Here is an 18,771-nt window from a genome sequence, read left to right as displayed (position 1 = left end):
CGAGCGGCGAGCCGCTTCCCGGGGAGCCGTCGGGGGCGGAGGTGGGTTTTGTCCCCCGGGAAGGAGATGGGCGTTGGGGATTTTCACTTTTCTGCCTTTGGCCTGTCGGCTCTCGCCCTCCTCTCTGTCAGGAGACCTGTCAAAACGTGACCTTGCTGGAACTGCAGAGCCCGGAGACACGGCTTTGAGGTGTCTCTTGTTCGCGGTGCTCTGGTGCTAACCTGGAAGGCAGCAAAGATGCTTTGAATATCGCTTTGATGAGAGAGGAAGCGTACGCAAAGGAGGAGGGAATGCATACCCTGGAGATGCGCACCACTTGCCTAGCAATGGGTTCATTTTGTGCAAACTTTTAGGAGTACAGCAGGGCTGATACTAAGTGCAGTTAGCTTCTCTTTTTCTGAAGTAGACGAAAACAGTTATTTCTATCGGTGTCACGTGGGTTTTCATGCTTCTCTTCTTTTTTACGGTTACAAGAAAGTTTTGACTGGCCCAAGGTTTTGTAAAAGCCTATGGCGTTGTTGCTGCTGTTCTTAAAATAATATCAGTGCTTGGTGCCAATCTAATTTGATAGTAGTTTTTCAAATACACATGAACATTTAACTATTAACACTTTTCAGCGTCTTGGTCCCTTCATTACACATTATAAACCCCCTGATTCTTACTCCCATGAGTCAGGCTTGGTTTCAGTCTTAAAGCTTTAGATTGTGGCTGTGCAAGGAGCTCCATGAATGGCTACTCCCACTAAGTCCATTACAGGACTTCAGCTTGTCCATTTGTTCTGTATTATATGTGACATTAAGGCTAAACCCACATATTTATTGTTCCAACAGCGTAAGAGATCTGATTTCTTTGGCTAGGCTAAATCCTCTAGTTATAATCTGCTTTTTATGCCTGGTGGAATTAGTTGGGACATGAGAAGATGGGTTGCACGACGAGTCTACTTTGCATTACATCTTTCATGCAATCCAGCTAAGCCTCTTACTGTACGCCACTTTGCCAATACCCCGCAAAGATCCTTAGAGAAGACTGTAGAGGTATGTAGAGGACTTGTGTGGTGCAGCAAGGGAGAAATCAAACCACTCAGAGGTATTTAAAACAGTGGTTATAAGGAGAGAGGGGCCGAGTCGGGTGTTTGGAGCCGTACAGCTGACGGTCCTTTCGCTGCCAGCAATGCAATGGGAGAAACAGGCAGAGAGCGTGAGGTCAGAAGCGATGTGCAGGCGCAAACAACTTCTCTTATGAATTGGGTTCTTCCTTTTTGCTTTTAGGCAGGGTTATTTTTACATCTCTGTTATAAAAGTCATTCTGTTTTAAGACTGAAAACTGGAAACAGTGACATGACTATGGTCACTACCAACTAAAACAGAAGACGAGGAAAATAATTATGTTATATTAAAGTTCAATTATATAAAAGTCCGGATTCTCCTAAATCCACCAGAGATGTTGCTGCTCATTGCGTGCGGAAGGCATTTAAACACTGCTGGAAAGGGTGGGATGGTGAAACCCTCCGGCAGGCAGCTCCTCGTGGCTCTGCAGCATCACGGAGGGAGAGCAGCTGTGCCCAGAGAGCCGAAGCTCTGTGGGCGCGCTGGGTACTTGGCGTCATGTTTTCCCGGCCTTGTGGCCAGGATCTTCGAACCTGCTCACAGGAGGAAGGTTAATCTGTGACCCTCCCCACCCTTCCTCTTGCCCCAGTACCTCTAAAAGCCTCCTTTGTTTTAAGAGAAATCAGAAGTCGGTGTGAAAGACAAATAGTATTTGTTTTCTTTTGGCTGTTAAAACTAAATAATGTTTTCTTCTCTGGGGACTGGGGCGGCTGCGTTTGTGAGTCTGTGTGGTGACTCTTTCCAGGGATCCCAGGGAGCTGGTGTAGGAGGGAGTGACTCTCAGAGCAATTAATATTTTTCCCCCTCTCGTTTCTGCATTGTTTTCTGTCGCGTGTCCCAGGTGGGAACCCTACTGTAAGTCACACCTGGGACCAACCAAGAGCTACCACCTCAACTTATCTGATGCAACAGCCTCCCCAGTTATTAATGATAAAATACAAAGGCTGTTTATTGGGTAATTTTTCTGGGCAAAAGGCTAGGAGGCTCCCTCCATGGGGCCAGAAAGCTGAAGAGCTGCTGGGCTTGCAAGGAGATCTACGGGAGATGGCTGTTTCCATCTCCTATGTCTGTAACAGAGTTTCTTCTTGCCTCCCTAAAAGGCATTGCAGAACAGCCTGTGTGTGGAAAGCCAAGTATGTTTTCTCTTTCCAGCGAGGTGAGCCCTCTTCTTGCCAGCCTGTAAGGAGTCACGGAAAATAATTCCCCTTCTTCTCAGCCACGCGTGGGATGGAGCACAAGCCACTGTGATGCCCCTATGCCACCCCTGCTCCCGGGTCAGCGTCTTAGAGCAAGTCCTCAGGCATGGTGGATCCTCCCCAGCTTTATGCTCCTTTCCTCCTCTTCCCTCACCAGATCAGTGTGTGGTGGAGGAAGGAAATGTCAGATGGCCTGGGTGTGGCCATTTGAGTAAGTGATGCTTAAAAATTGAGGCCCTGACTGTCCTCACTTGATGTATATGCAGCTCTGCTATGCAACAAAGTTAAGCAAATAAGCAAGTTTGGATGAAAGAGAATAAAGGGCCTAGGAGAATAATCTGTAATCATTGGTACCCTTTGGCTTCCATGGCGCTGCATCGCCATACGCTGGGAGAGGCTCTGGCCGTGAGGTTCATTTTGCTGTAAACGTTAAAGGTTGAGGGACCAGCCTGAGGTGCAGAATTCGTGCTCAGTATACCCTATGGGTTGGGATTCATGTGTGCCTGAGTTGATCTGGGCCCTTTTCTAGCTGTCAGGGAGGTTTGGGATGGGCTGGACAGGGATGGATAATAGTATGGGCTCTCATGAGTGATAGCTTTCCTTTGAAGGTGATGCTGAAATGAGCAGTCGGTCTGGTCAAAAAACATCATTTTTGTCTTGTGATGTGACTGCATCGAGGTATTCCTACATACTCTTCACAGGGAGCTTTATTGGCAGGACTGTTGTCTCTCATGGGCAGGAGGGTGTTTCTGTTCCTGCTGTTGTTGTGGGGCTTGCCTTTTTCTTTTTCTTGGGTTTGTTTTTTTTTTTTTATTTGAGCATATTTGGCTGGTCTGTTGCCCAATAGGTATTTATAGGAATCTTAGACATGTTTACAGCTAAGTGAAGAAAAACAAGCAGGATGATGTGAGTTGAAGATGGGCACAACTCTCCTCACATGAAATGTGGCCTGTTGTCATCCAAAACAAGTTGTAACAGGAAGGACACTGCCTCCCTGCCAAGAAACCTGAGGAGTTGGACACAGTCTGTTTACTCCTGCTGCTGACAGGCACTGACCTCTGTGGAGTGGGCTCTCCAGCAGACATGTTTTTCTCATCTTTACTAGCTGCTAGACAGCACACTCTGCTCCTGCAAGTGAATGCTGGAGACGGGAAGCTTTCTTATTTCAAGGGTGAATGAGGTGTTGGGGAGGGACAAAATACCAGTAAAGCACAGAGCAGCCAGGTCTGGAGAGCGAGTCCTGCACCCTGCCTTTAGTGCTGTAATGCCGTTGGCTTGGCAGCATGGCTGGAGGGGGCGAGGGCAGGGACAGGTCTTCCTCAGGGGAGACCCCCACCCCAAGACACTGCGTCTTCCCAGAGCTGCTGCAATGCTCTGTTTGGATGGAAAGGCTGGTGGGTCAGGGGCTTCCTCCTGCTACCTGTTTTTCTCTGCTGTGCCCAGCAGTGCCTCATCTCGCTCGCCTGTGCAGAAGGGTATGACTCTGAGGGAGCAAGGCTGGCGTCAGCAAGCCGTGCTTGCAGGCAAGGGGGATGTGCAACGATCCCCCTTTGCTTTAAAACCTTGTGTCAACATAGTAAAAGTGAATCCTGATCCCTGAAGAAACTTGGAGGTGAGGTCATTCCCAGCCGTAGCTGTGCAGACTCTGTTTTATTTCTGCAAAGACCATGGTATCTCAGGAGGCTATAAATCACTTGCACTAATTTCCTTTATTGCAGGTGTGAGCGTCACACTGAGCCAGGTACAAGCAGGGTGTGCAGGATTAGATTAGATTGCTGGGAGGTGCCTCTTGTAGGAACAAGGGATCAGGGGGCCCTTCTTTAACCTGTCTCTCCCAGCTGCTTCAACCTACCCCTGTTCCTCCACATTTTATTGTTGTGTGTAAATAACACTGGGAGTGTGTAATCTTCCTATCTTGGATTGTGACAAGTGGTTTCTGTCTCACTTCTCGTGTCTCAGACTGCCGCTTTTTTAACGCAGTAGCGTGCAGTCCCACTCTCTGAAGTGGGAAATAGGAGCGGTTCAGGAGAAACCATGGACATGCGCGAATAACAAAGTCCTTATGGCAAGACTTCCACCTCCCCAATATGTACATCTTTAGTGTCCCTTTCCTTCCCCAGAAAATTGGTTTCTTACCCCCCCACCATGGTCAGCTCTCTGATCTTCAGGCATCCAGGCTACTACAAAGCAGCGCGAGTTGCTTAAAAATTGACCCGAGTGTTGGTGTGGATGGGCAGGTGCATGTGTTTGTACGACGAAAGCAGCTGGCAGAAAGCTGAAGTTGCTCATTTAATGTAATGCATTGACTTCCTTCCCTAGCCTCCCTGCCCAAGCACCCTCAGAAGCACCTATGCATAAGGGTGAGCACACCTACGTATGCAGGTTCATTCACATGCATGCGGGCTGACTTTTGCAATCGCTCACACGCAAGGTTACTTGCTTGTACATGCACAGTATCGCTCTTTTGCATAGCTAATTGCACCAAAGGTTACTGAGTGCCCATGGGAAGAGATTGGACTGTGTCAGGCTCTCCAGTGGTGGCTGAAGTATCTGTTTCCTCTCTGTAGAAACTGTTAACTCAGAGGAAAACTTAAACTAGGTGTCACCCCCAAAGCACCTCATCCTGACTGAAGAAAAGCGTTGGCAGCAGGGGAACATCTATACCATGAAGTTTGCATATATTTCTGTGCTTTTGAAGACACTAGCGAGACCTTCGTTCACAGGGACCTATGCCAAGCAACACCATTCCCCAAAGCACATCATGGGCCACTATAGCTGCGAGGAGAAGGATGGGCACTGCAGGTGGGGCAGATTTTTCACTTCCAGGTGGTCAGTTCAGTCTCCCTGGAGGATGATCAGAAGTGCTGTCACATCTTGCTCTGCACTGGTGTTATGTAAAGTGAGTCAGCATCCCCAGGCCCATATTCACAGCACAGACCGCTATCACAGACTCAGCGGGGAAGCCAGGGCCACTGAGCACAATTTGGATTGTACTCTAGCTTGGTTGTGAGGTTCATTGACACAGCAGCCAGGGGATGCCTGGACCTCGTGCTAGCTACACCATACTTGTCCTGGGCCAGTGTATCCTTTCACTGCTGCTGGGGCACATACTGCAGGTAATTTGTGAACCTGGCTTTTTTCACCTCTTGACTTGAAGTCAGGTAGGGATTTGACTCTTAAAGAACCCTTTTGTGGAGTGGCACCGAGTGCCTGGGTCTCTGTGCACTGAGTGAGAGTTGTGAGTGTTTGTTTTCTTGGAACCTGGCCGACGGTTTGTCTGGCCCCAGAAGATCCCCAAATCATTTGCAAAGATTACATATTATTGTTATAAATAAACTCTTGCGCCATCCCTTTACGTACACGTTACCTACGACAGATTTGTGTAGTGGTGTGCCAACACAGCATGTATTCCCGCACGACACCTTCTTGTCTTGAGTCAGACTGGATTAGGATGACTCGGATCTCACGGAGTGGTGCCCTCCTGTGCAGCTCTCCCACGCTGTGGGGTTGGCAGAGCAATGCTACAGTCTTCTGGAGATGTGTTTCTGCGTGTGGTATAGTAACATGAAGGCTCTGCCTTCTCTCGCCTGCAAGTTCAGGCAGATGCAAAGGAAGAGTGGCGCTGGGAGAGATGATGGACATCGTCTTTCATCTCATGGTTTGGAATTACCGACATCTGCCATATGGTAAAAGGCAGGATGCTTTCCTGAAGACAGAGGTTGCCTTGTAGGTCGTGGCAGTGGGGAACGGAGTGATGATGGGGTTCTTTCTCCAGCGCTTACAATGATAGCCTCAAGAATTGATGGGGTTATATATTTTGTTGTACTTTGAGTTTCGCTTTCCTATTTGTTCTTGCTGTGCATTGATGTTCCCTTTTCCAGTCACTTCTCAATTCAATTGCTTTATTCAGGCTTGCAGTAATAGCTGAGAAGGGCTTTCCAGAAAAGGAAATAAGCTGTCCTATTTAGATGTGGTGTGAGATTTAAGAAAGATCCATGTCATGCCTTGGGTGGAAACAGATGTGAACCTGGTGCTTAGATACTTACGCTTTTCATGATGTTAGAAATTCATAGTCTGTGTGTGTAATCAGCCAAACCAAAATACACCAGGATCTTGATCAGAGCTCCCCTGTACTTCTTTTTCCTGAGAAGACTTTCCCACACCAAAGCACAAAGGCTTTGATATTCCTGATCTGGAGAGAGTCCCCTACACTTTGAGATGCTAAGATGGTCTGGGGCAACATTGCTGTTAAGTAAATCGGCCTTCTCCAAAGACACCTCAGAAAAATAATTCATGTTGGTATCATAAAGAATTTAAATCAGCTACGCAGAATAATGAGATTCAATTAGTCTTTGAGATGTTGGATCATTTCAGACGATCCAAAGACTGTCAGGTGGACCTGTGAGTCCCCCTGAAGCATCAGTGCCCCTCTCAAAAGGTCATTAATTCTGATTTTATTATTGCCTAAGGCTTAGTTATTTCAGCATTCTGTGACTATTTCCCATTTGAGATTTTTTTTTCTGAGGGGGAAAAGAGGTCAATGTGGCTTCTTATCCCCCTTGTTTTTAGAAGCTGGAAAAACTGTCACCTATTACTTTACACTGTAGGTCTATCTGATACCCTTATGTGGCTAAAGTATTGCCTCTTGTGCTATTCTTGCTTTTCTGTGTCACTGTTTTCCATCAGAGATTCAAATGGTAAGTCCCAGGCCTTTGCATCATCCATGGGGGTTTTCTTCCTTCCTGGTTTCCATCTCGGTGACCTTGATGTTGATTTCAGACAGTCCAAATATTCTTGGGTTTCTTTTCCAGCTGAGCCAAATATGAGCAGTTGACAGCCAGTGCTACTCAGTAATGCAAAAACACTGAATACAGATCAGAGACTTGACTATGGGGCCTTCCGTAACAGACATGCTTTATCTTTTTAACTTTCTTTTCCGCTAGCCCTCTGGACTGTGAGTACTAGGAACTAGCAGGCTTATATGGAAGCCTGCGTTTCACTGAAATTGTGTAAATTCACGCACACTAAACAGTAGTTCATTGTCAGATACTGTTATATCCCACTTACCAGTAAAAATATTTGATCTGCATCATCATCTGTTAGGCTGCAGAATTGCCTAGTAGAGCTCTCTTGAAGTGAGGATAATCTACATTAATGATATGTGTATTCTTTTCCTGCCATTCTAAATAAATCTGTTTCTGCCTTGCTTCAAGAGGCCACTTATTTCCATGTCATTAGTGTGGGCTGTTTGACTTGGCCTGTATATTTGGTGTTGGCAACTCCAACAGCTTCCTCAGTGCTGCCGTTCATTTGAACCTAGTTAAGATATCTCCAGCCTTTCTCGTAAATCCTTCATTTCCTAAATTAGTTTTATTTATATTTTGTAATGTTATTTTCTGTAAAATTGCAGTAGTCATGTCTGGGTGCTATTAACCCTATCTAAGCTGCAGAACAAAATTTATAACGGGCTGAGAATATCCTGTCCAGACCACCCTGTACTAATAGCCTCAATTACCTGCTGCAGCAGCTCACTCAGCATTAGCTGCCACAGTCCATGTTTTGTGGTAAGCAGGCCGTTTGGGAAGGTTTTATTTGTTTTCAATAAAAAATGCAAAATAAACCAACAATCTGCCAAAAATAAGTTTTCCTACCAAACTTGACTGAACTATAATTTCCAGAGGTGTACCTTGAAAATAAATTGTCTGCCTAACACAAGAAGTAAATAAAAGGAGTCTCATTTTGAAATTGCTGTGTCTTGAAAACATCAATGCATGCCTATTTCAGAGGAAATTTTGTGAACAGCAATTTTGACCCATAGTCTGTACTCTCATAGTGATGGGAGGGAGTAGTTGCAGCTACTTAGAAATTCAAAATAACACCCAAGCCAAGGCGTTAAGAATGAACACGTTATTAAAGTCTTTCCCAGGTCATATGTCGCCCCTTTCTTATTGGGGGCGGGGGGAAAGCAGTGAGAAGGTTTGTCCTTAAAACTAGAGAATAGAGCAAGGGTGACCCTTGGAGCGGAAAGAAACCCTGCCACCTCCAGGCCCCACCGACCTCTCTCGGTGGCCTCCAACAGACTCCTTACATTGTGCCGGCACAGCGGCCCGAGGGACAGGGGGCCCTATCCTCCCCTCTCCCTTGGGGCTCTGTGCGGAGGAGATAGCACTGCTCCAGGGGCAGGGACGGGGGACGGGAAAGAAGGGCCCATGCAACACTTGGCAATCAAAGATGACTTTATGGAGTGCTGCGAGACCTTGCAGAGGCTGGCTGCGCCTCCCTTTGCTGCTGGCGGGATGTCTGGATGCTTTGTCCCCTCGCAGCCACTGTTGAGCGTGGGGGGCTGAGTCGCTTGGAGGGAGCCCAGTCCATGGGGGGTCACTGAGGACTCCTGACCCTCCTGGAACACTGTGGCCACCATGTTGTCCAGGGGACCCCGGGCATGGGATGAGGAGGGGGCTGGAGCCTAGGGCACGCAAGGGGAGGTGGAGGGCAGTCCCTGTGCCACAGGGGCAGCAGAATGGCACAGGGGAGCGATCCCCAGGAAAGTGGCCCTTAGCCCCCGTGACCCTCCTCCTTCTCCCACAGTAGGGCATCTTTCAGGCCACAAGCCCCCCAACTCCCAGAACAGCCATCTTTGGCTACATGCATCGCCATCACAGTATCCTTCTGATATCACGAGCCACCTCGCTGCCTTCTGTTCCAGGCCCTATAAATACAGGGACCCTGGCCAGTGGCCCACAGTTCGCTGAGCTTTGAGGCCCTCGGGTTCCAAGGATGATTGGAAGAAAGAGGTCCCACAGCAGCAAGGTGAGTGGCTGCCCGCTTTTGTGTGGGAAGGCAGATAGGCGGTTGCAGGAGACGCAGAGGAAGAGGAGGCAGTGTCAGAGGGGGGACACCATCAGCTGTACGGTCGCGATGGCCATTGCTCATGTGGTTGATGGTGTGGAGCCCATGGAGGTGGATCCACCCGAAGATCAAGAACCACCGATGGAAGTGGATCCACCTCCAGCGTGGCTCACCTGGCACCACTACACCGTGCCAGGGCTCCCCTCTGTGACGCCATGGCAGCGACGTTGTAGGAGCGCCCGGCCAGTGCCCTACCATCGGCCCAGCCTCCGTGCCCGGCATTACCTGGGAGGCCCAGCCTCCATGCCTGGCCATCCTGCGGGCTCACCCCTTTCATCTCCTGGCATCAACAATTATTTTGTTGATTGCCACGGGTTGTGTGAGCCCTTCTTTCCCATCCCCCACCCCCACCCCTCCTGAAGGAGTGCCATCTCTTCTGCTCTGAGCCCCAAGAAAAGGGGATGAGACAACCTGGCTTCTGCCAGGCTGCTGCGCCAGGGCGACAGGAGGAGTCCCTCGGAGGACAACTGAGGTCCCTGAGGCCTGGAGGTGGGGTTTCTTCAGTCTGAGGATGAGAAGGCTGCCCAATGGGTGGTTGAAGATGAAGCCAGACCCTCCGTGGTGGTGCCCAAAGAATAGCAACAGATCAAGCAAAGAAGTTAGAGGGACAGCTGTTCCTGTGGAGAAGCAGGAGACTGCAGTTCTGCCAGGAAGAAGTGCTGGCTTTCAGCGTTAAGGTTCCTTCTAGCTGCTTCATTAGGAGTTCTTTTCAAGATTGGCAATAAACAATTAAAAAACCAATCAAACAAGAAAAAGAACAGTAAAAATGCTTTCCTCCTCTCTTATTTGGTACTTTGGCAACTGCATCTGGACTCCTCTGTCCCCTCCTGGTCTCCCTAGTCCAGGAAGGACACTGGTGCATGGGGTGTGGGCCCAGCCTAGGGCCTTCTAGATGGTGAGGGGCCGGGGCACGCGAGGGCAGGCTGAGGGAACTGCCTCTGGTCATGAGGGTGGTGAGTCACTGGAACAGCTTGCCCAGAGAAGTTGTGGATGCTCCATCCCTGGAAACATTCAAGGCTACGTTGGATGGGGCTTTGAGCAACCTGATCTAGTGAAAGATGTCCCTGCCCGTGGCAGAGGGGTTGGACTAAGTGATCTTTAAAGGTCCTTTCCCACCCAAACCATTCTATGAGTCTGTGAGACAGGCAATGGTATGACGTTGCTGCGCTTGGTTCCCCTGCATTTTTGTGGCCTGTGCTAGCAAGTGTCTGCAATCGCCATGTCTCTCTTAGGCTTGTATTCAGTTTGTAAAACAGGCTTGTACAGCAAAACCAACCGATATGTCAGCTGTGGATCACTGAATTACTGCTTATTCTCAAAACACTAAGCCTGCATAATTTCTTTTTCAGTTTCTCAGCTAAAACTCAAGCCCTGTGCCTGTAGGATGCTTTAGCTCTGAAGGACATTTTTTCAAGCATTTATAATTTGTCTGATATAATTCACTATTCCAAGAATCATTGTGTCCCTTCCCGCTGACTTTGAGACAGGCACCCTGACAGCAGCCTTGGCATTACTGTTGCCAACCACTTCAACTTTCAATTTTTATTTTTCTTTTTGCCACATAGGTTATGTAGACCCTTTTGCTTAAACCCAGCAGGTCTAGCTTTTCCCAAGCCTCGGGTGATGATATCCTCTAGGACTGTCCTCCTGCCCCGAGTAAATGTCTGCATGGATCCAGTTTCATATGGGTCCTAGAAAGAGCTTCAGCGCCAAACACAGCCTGAATGGTGGTCTGTGAAAAAAGGTTTTGCCAACTTGAGGCTTGATTTGTCTCCACGTGCTGGCCAGACCACCAGCTGCAAGCACCTCAAGCACCAGAAGTGGTTTGGTATTGGCCATCATTCTCCTCTCCCCTCACAGGCAGGGGCAAGACCCTCTTTATAAAGGTGTTTAATTCTTCAGGGCCTAAGCAATCAGGTTTGTGGGAGGAGGAGCATGGCTGGGGTTTCTTCATCACCTCTTTCTGCCTAGGCACCTGGGCTGCTTGAGCTCCATCGCTGAGTCCCAGGGCCTTTCCCAGTCCAGCTCTTTTGCAGCCGCTTCCTCAGGGCAGGAAGAGCTTTGTAAGGTGTGTGAGTTGAAGGACAGTTGTACTGCTCCAGGTTGTACTATGTCAGGAGCTTATTTATCCTTGGATAGATGTATTCTAATTTTGTCTCTGCTGTTTTGGTCTCCTGCCTCTTCAGGGAATTGGACGCGCTTTGCGAGACCAGGGTTTGACAGAGTTTAACTTTGGTAATGGGTGTTTTCCTTTCCCCCATAGTTACTGGCTGTAGCCAATCGTGTATTTACTTGTCCGTGTTATTCACCTGCTCCAGTAGCGGAGCTAAGATCGCCAGCATTCAGCCTGAATTTAATTTGCTTCTTCTGCCAGTGCCTTTTCATCCATTGGCAGTTTCTCTGTTGCTGGTATGGTGCTGCTCACCTGCACCTAGTCTGCGACTAATAAATGCCTCTGCCTTTCATGTTCCTTTCCCTTTTTGCTGAGCCCTCGTCTTCATCCCTGCTGCTCCTCTGAAGAAGTCCTGATGACTTCTAACACTAATGCTGCTGCCGCCCCATAGTCGTGCTCTGCACTTGCGATTCCTCTGAACATGCTGTCATTCCTTGCAGGTCTTGCAAGGTGTTTCCAGGTGTGTCTCACTGACTCGCACCGCTTGCTGCATTGGGGAAGAGGGTCTTTTGTTTGTGCTGGTGGGGCAGGGGAGGCCACACTCCCTCTTTGAACTCCCACTGTCCCCCTGCCTCAGTCTGTCTAGTATTATTTCAATTTGTCTGTACTGTCTGATCGCTGTCTGCATTCCATCAGCTCCAGCCATGTGGCTGATTTCCTTTGCTTCACAAATTGTAATTGCTTTGCCAATTAACTCTGAGTCTTCCAGAACTCTCTCGCTTGAGTGCTTTGTCCCAAAACCCTGTGCTTCCCAAATGGCATGATTAGTTGGGTTTTTTCCTAAACTTAGATCCTTTGTAAATTCTGTTTTCACCTTTTTCTTGTAACTTTGTGTTTGAATTAGATATCTGACATAGGCACATCAAGGAGGGGAAAGAAATATTTTAGGAAGTCTTGCAGCTCATGCAGAAGTAGAGGAAAAAAGAAAAGTGAAAGGCAAGCCAAGCAGGAGAGAAGAGGCAGCATTTGGGAATACAGACGATAGGGATTATTTAACACAAGTAAGAAGCAGCCAAAAATGGGGCATAGCGAGGTGAGTGTCAGAGCAGAGTGATCAGAAAATGCCAACGGGCACTAAAAAGTTGTAAGGGGGAAGGAGCTGAAGGCTAAATTAGAAGCAAATACTTGGGATTTCAGTGGAGCAAAGAGGCTGGAATCTACTCTCGGGTGCAGCGATCAAAAAGAGAGGAGATGTAGAAAGGAGTTGGAGGGCACAGAGTAAACCACTGACTCAGAGTTTTAAAAGGGGTGGAGGAAAATGCAGGGATACTAATTACAGAAGCTGGTGGGGACCATAAGCAGCTCTACTGAGATGGTTAAGAACATATTTGGTGTCATAAGGATGTTCGGTGCCTTGAAAATTAGTACCATGGTGGCTTTTTACTGTATTCGGTGTCTGCCAAGACATCTGGTTTCCCTGTGTAGAGCATTGTGCTCAGTGCTGCAGCTGCTCCGCTTGATTTGCAGAGTGTGGTTACCTGTTTTGTCCTGGGTGTCTAGCTAACGCTCAGCACTTTGCCAGTTTCTGTAGAAAAAGGATTTCCTAATGTAGTGGGGAATTTTTCACGTGTCCCTCTTTACTTATGAAGGATGTAAAGTCCCTTTTCTCTAGGTACAGTGAAAATCACAGAAAAGATGCTTCGTTTGTCCATAGTCCTATGGTCCATGTTCAGGTAGCATTTAATCCAGAAACGCTCTGGATTTGCTCAGGTTCACGCTACCTCTGCTCCTTTCATAATCCTCGGAGCTCCCTTTCTGTCTTTCTTTCCATGCCCTTTTGGGGTTTTTCTCTTACACAGAGGGACAGGTGTTGTTTGCTGGAACCAGTGCAAGTTTGCATCCAGACACAGGGGAAAACTCACTGCGCTCAACTTCCACCCCAAGCACTGACTTCCACAGCAGAGACTGCGACGTTACAGCTATCAGCCTCAGCAGTGAGGGCATCTCGCCTCTGGATAACCATTTTGTAGTAGGCAGCGTGGTGGAGAAGTGACCATTATGGGAAGGAGCCAGACCAGGCTCTCGTATGAGCGGTGTTTGCAAAGTGGTGCTTGCTCAGCATGGCGCGCTGGGGTCTGAGGTGCACCAGCTCCAGATCTGTCCAAAAAATATGTAAAACACATGGGATCCTACTGTGAGTTTGCAGCCTCAATTATCCCTCTGGGCAGAAAGCAAGTCCTGCGAGCGCTGCCCAGGTCTGGGAGCAGATCCCCTCAGGAGCTGCAGTTTGTCCTTGCTCCATCTCTGGGTGATGGGGGAAGGATTTGCTTCAGCCCGAGCCAGAGCGGCTCCCCCCCCTGCCCGCCACTGGTTTATATTTAGCTGGTAGCACATGGTCGTGTGGGCCGTTTGAAGGCAGCGTCTCCCAGCCCTCACCTCGGTGCTGCCCAGCTTTCCATAGCGGTTGAGCTGCTGCTGCTGCCTGGGTGGAGAGCCGGAGGCTAAAATTAGCAGGGAGCTCTTCCCTTGCCAAATGCTGCATCTGACCTAGCTGAGCCTGGCGAGGGGGAAAGGAAAACAGTCTTAAATCTCTCCATGCAGAGCGCTCAGCATGCCTGCCAGCTTCTCAGGGGTCTCGTAGCGAGGGGTGGGGATGCCCTGCCAGGGAGTGCTTGGGGGGATGCTGAAGCAGTGGGGAGAGTAGGGCATTGCCAGGACAGTCTCGGGACACGATAGGAAATCCTGATTTTCAGAGCTCGGTTTCCTTCTCAGTCTCCCTTTGAATATCATATAAACAGTCAGGAAGGCCAATTCTTGCTCCTGGATGTCTCCCTGCTTAGAGAGAGGTTTTCAGGGCAGATGTGGGGTTTGGCTGCCATAACAAACTAGTGTGTATTCACCACTCCCACCCCACCAGAACAAGCTGCTGAAGATTTCGCTGCCCCCAGTAGCTGCCCACCCTAAATGAGCACTTGTTTGCTTTCTATTACAGAGCGGTCTCCCAGCAGGGCGGGCTCCAGGCGGGGCTGTGGTTTGGTGGTTACAGCACAAATTTGGGCAAACAGGGGTGCACGCCATCCCTGTCTCTGCTGCTGAGCAGCTGAGGCTTCAGGATGAGCTGCTTCAGCAGCCTGTGCCTCAATTAGCCTCTGCGACAAAGATGTTGATGATAATTATTATTTATCCTTTTGAAACACTTAACGTCCATGAATGGAAAAGCATTAATTGGGCTCCAAATGACTTCAGTGCAAGGGGAAAGCATGTTGTTTCATTGTTGACTATTCTGCCGGACCCAGCCTGCCCTGCTGGTACAGTCCTGCTGGTTTGGCTGCCCCAGGCATGCCGCTACTCTGTCTTTCGAGAACCAACTTTTCTAGTGTGTGTAATGCAGCGGCAGGAACTTGTCTGGGCCCCCAGAATACAGGTCTCACTTCTGACCTTTCCCATTCATTGCACTTGCCTGAATTGCACAGCCCGGGGCAAGAAGTGGGTGGAAGCTGAGGTGGGGACTTGGTCCCTAAACCCTATTCCTTTTATCTGTGGCCTTTGGACCCATCTGCAGTATGTGCAAGGGCAGCACAACAGCAAGCCGTGGCGGTTGCAGGAAGAACTGCTGTGGGTTTTGCATATTATTGGTCCTGACAACACAGGAGGAGGGACACCGTGGGGTGTGGTGGAGCAAAATGAGCACCCCTTGATAGCCTAATAAAGGTCAGAGTAAATGTAAACAAGGTTTGCACTGAGGTTTCTGTTTTTTCAGCAAGGGTTGGTGGGCACTGCTGGTGGGGAAAGCTGGGCCAACTGCAGGAAGAAGGAAAAAACCAGGAAGGCATGTTCATGGTCTGCCTGACAACTGTTTCTGCTGAAAGGGAGGTGAAATTCCCCTTTTCCTGCAAACAGCAGAGAAATGAGAGCAGCTGGGATGGCTGCACTAGCTGTGTCTTATGCATTCAACCAGCTAACTTGGAAAGTGACCTCTCCAGTTGTGTGTGGAGGTGTGTAGAGAGGGTGTGTGCTAGCCCTCTGCCAGGTCTCCATTACGTTAGGCGTATGGAAAGGGGAGAGCTCCAGGAACTAGAGCGGGTGTGGTACTGGCAGGGTCCATCCTTGCTCCTGTCTCAGCTCTAGGCACAGGTGCCTCCCTCCTGCGAGCACCGCTCTGTGGTTTTCATGCCGGTGAAGTAAAGGAAACAAAACTTTCAAGTGAATCCCTGGCTTCCCTTTCCTTTCCCCTGCCGGAGGTGGAATGAGGAGTGTCTATGTGAAGGACATCGAGGTATTTTTAGCATGGGTAAAGAAAGGCAAAATATAAAATATATGGGAAAATATTCCTCTTGCAGCTGCAAGAGGAATTGCATTCTGTGTCAGACCAGCTCAGGGCTATTGTTTTTCCTGGGAACGATTTATTTGCGTGAAACGCAGCGAGGTGAAGAAAGCACCACCAGCTGCAGACTTACTGGGAGGCGGCTGTGTCCTGCTCTTTCCCCTTCGCACAAATCTGGCAAGTCTTCTAGTACAAGATTTCTTCCCGACGCTGGCACCCTGCACTCCTGGCAGCTCCTGGCGCTCTGTGCTGGCAGCGGGAACGCACGAGGGCTGGGGCTGGAGTGACCCTGTGGGGCAGTGGCACTGCTGGGGACGGGGGCTTAAGCCAGTTGTGTCACTTTGGCTCACAAGCCTGAGAGGATGGACTTGTCTTTTCTCAGCTGAATGTTGTTCTGTGATGGAAAAGTGGCTTTTTCCTGCACTTGCTGGTAACAATGAGAGGGACCTCCTTGCTCTTAATAATCATCATTTATTGAGGAGGGGGGGAAATTGTTCTTCCATGTTCTCTTCCCCTCACTGAACTCTGTTCTGACGTTGACTACTGGCAAAAACACTAATTTCTAACCAGACAGCCACTTGAAATGGCCCGCCTTTGCTGTCTGAGGCTATCCAGGAAGTCTGTCTTCCAGCTGCAGCACTGGGCTCCTCTGTCCACGCCAGACAGGCTGTCAGCATCCCTGCCCAAGGCCCTGCAGAGCTGCTGGGAAGATGCTATATGACGGTAAGCGCTTTAGGTGCTGTGCAGCATGGAGGCTCCCCCACCGCCCTAGAGAAGGCATTGGGAAGGGGCTGGTGCTCCCTTGAAACTGGGACAGCGTGCATTGCCAGCACTTTGGCAAAGGAAGGAGGGGTGGAGTATGACTTGGAGGGTGCCCCTGTGTCCCTGTGCTAAATTTACTTCTGCAACCAGTCTGTTTAAAATCCACTATTGCAATATTCTGCTGCCTCCCCTCTGCAGAGCTGGGCATTTGCAAGGTCTGCTGAGATACCTTCTCACAGTCAAGCTGCTAAAATCCAGGGAGATGCCTTTCTTGGGCTCTGCGGGTCTGAAGACTGCTTATAATTCTTGTCTCAGACCCTGAAACTGGAGTGGTTCAAGTGGGGTGACCTGCCACTATTTCCCCAGGGTAGTTCATTACCAGGCTGAGCAGGACCCCTGTATCCCATGGTGTTAGATCTGGGTGTATTTCTCTATTGCTGAGCGATACGGTGCAAAGGCAGCTTAAGGCTTTAGTTTCTGGAAAGCTTTTTTCAGGAGAGTGGGGCTTCATACATTGCTTGGCTGAGGGTAGAGGCCCCTGGAGGGAGGACAGCTCAGGTGAATGATGCTGGGCTGGTCCTCAAACTGGGCAGTGCTTGGGGGGGGTCTCCCAGGGCAGGCATGTTCAAGGAAAAGAAAAAAAGAATGAGAGGAAAGTGGGGGGGGGGGGGGGGGGGGGGGGGGGGACAGGGGGGAAATTTGAGCCACCTCTTGTGCTGGTAGCAAATGCTCAGGACAGCCCTTGTCCAGCCCTGGCCACCTCAGCAGTTCCAGTGGAGCTGCTCTGCTCCAAGGATGAGGCAGAGGCATGCAGCATTGGTGCTTTTTCTCATGAACATTAGTAGATAACGTTTGCACAGTTGCAGGCACGTAGGCTATGATTTTTCTTTCATGCTTTCGGATTTTGCCAGCTGGGTCTGTTGTGTGTGCTTGGGATTTGTCATCTCACTATATGGCTTAAATGAAACCGTACAAATCCCTGTGTGCATTTCTTTGCATTCCTTTATAAATAATCCTGATTTTTTTAATTATTATTATTTAAAATATATGTGATAGTACTGTCTGGATCTGTAGCTTTGTAAAGAAATGGCTGTAACTTTACTCTCTGCAGGTGTGTGTATCTCGGGTTCTAAAGGCATTTCCACGTGTAGCATTTTCCACATATAGAGGCTCTCTGTGTGCTCCAAGTACTACCAAAGCAGCCCAGAGTCCAGAAACTAGCAATTGAATCTCCCAAGAAAACAAAGGTCTAACCTAATTTTGCATCATGTGCTAAGATAGTCTCATGATAGCGCCTTTTAAGTGTCCTGTGATCTTCAGGCACCTGTGCTCTTCAATGTTTGCTGAGCACATCTAACCAAACCTGTTTGCTCTGGGTTAAGAATGATTACTTCCCAGCAGAAGAATTGCAGCACCTGCACTTCACTTTGTGTTGTTTCAGGTGGCCAGGGAATTTGATGCTGAGCTCCATTGCATGGCAGACAGCTGAGCTAGTGCTAGGGCAATTTTACATGCACTTCGTTGACCCAAGGTGGCCTGTGTGCAGCTGATCTGTAATGAACGTCTAGTCTCAGCTCTTCTCTCCTCCCTCTGAGCCTGGGGAGGCCACAGTGTGAAGTGGAGGTGAGGTTTTAGCAGCTAAGCAGTGTGCTGCTGCTCTTAAACAACCTGCTGACAATGCTCAGTGCATTGTTTTATAGACCAGAGGCATGTCTTCCACACCAGCTTCACTATTCTGCATAAAAGCCTTGCAGGCTGCAGTGGTTTCCTTTGTATAGAGCCAGCATGTGGGACACTTCATTACACTCTACCCTAATGTTTTAACATAGGGTTAATGTTAAGACCCAGCCTGGGATTCATGAGATCAGACTTGGATGCTGTGTTAAAACACCCTGAGTGATGCAGGCTGCATTCTGCACTTGCCGCCAACCAGAGGAGCAAGTGGTTTCAGGCACTGTTAAATGAGCTTTCTCTCCTGTGTTGGTCCCTTGTCGACATAGGGTCTCTCTTGTTGTCTTCCCTCGTGCATAGTGATAGCCAAGTATCCTCTCTGTGTAGGATACTGATGTGCCACAGGCAAGAGACCTCAGTAAATAGGTATGTCAGGGATAAAAGGAAGATGAGGGAAAATGTGGGCCCTCTCCAGAATGAAACGGGAGACCTGGTTACCTGGGATACGGATAAGGCGGAGGTACTCAATGACTTTTTTGCCTCGGTCTTCACCAGCAAGTGCTCAAGCCCCACCGCCCAAGCTGCAGAAGGCAAAGGCGGGGACTGGGAGAATGAAGAGCCGCCCACTGTGGGAGAACATCAGGTTCGAGACCATCTAAGGCACCTGAAGGTGCACAAGTCCATGGGACC

General features: G+C 49.0%; 1 protein-coding gene across 1 annotated transcript in view; it reads left to right on the top strand.

Annotated features, from left to right (window-relative positions):
* The window catches only part of B4GALNT3 (beta-1,4-N-acetyl-galactosaminyltransferase 3), a 74,161-nt gene that overhangs the window by 989 nt on the left and 54,401 nt on the right, over positions 1–18,771 (top strand). The window contains exon 2 of the mRNA XM_009288392.1: positions 5–41. Coding sequence (XP_009286667.1) covers positions 5–41 — 37 coding nt within the window. The remainder of the gene's footprint in view (positions 1–4; positions 42–18,771) is intronic.

This window comes from Aptenodytes forsteri, unplaced genomic scaffold, assembly GCF_000699145.1.
Source record: "Aptenodytes forsteri isolate BGI_AS27 unplaced genomic scaffold, ASM69914v1 Scaffold56, whole genome shotgun sequence".
Classification (NCBI taxonomy): Eukaryota; Metazoa; Chordata; class Aves; order Sphenisciformes; family Spheniscidae; genus Aptenodytes; species Aptenodytes forsteri.
Note: the sequence above shows the minus strand (reverse complement) of the source record. Positions and strands in the feature narration are given on the sequence as shown.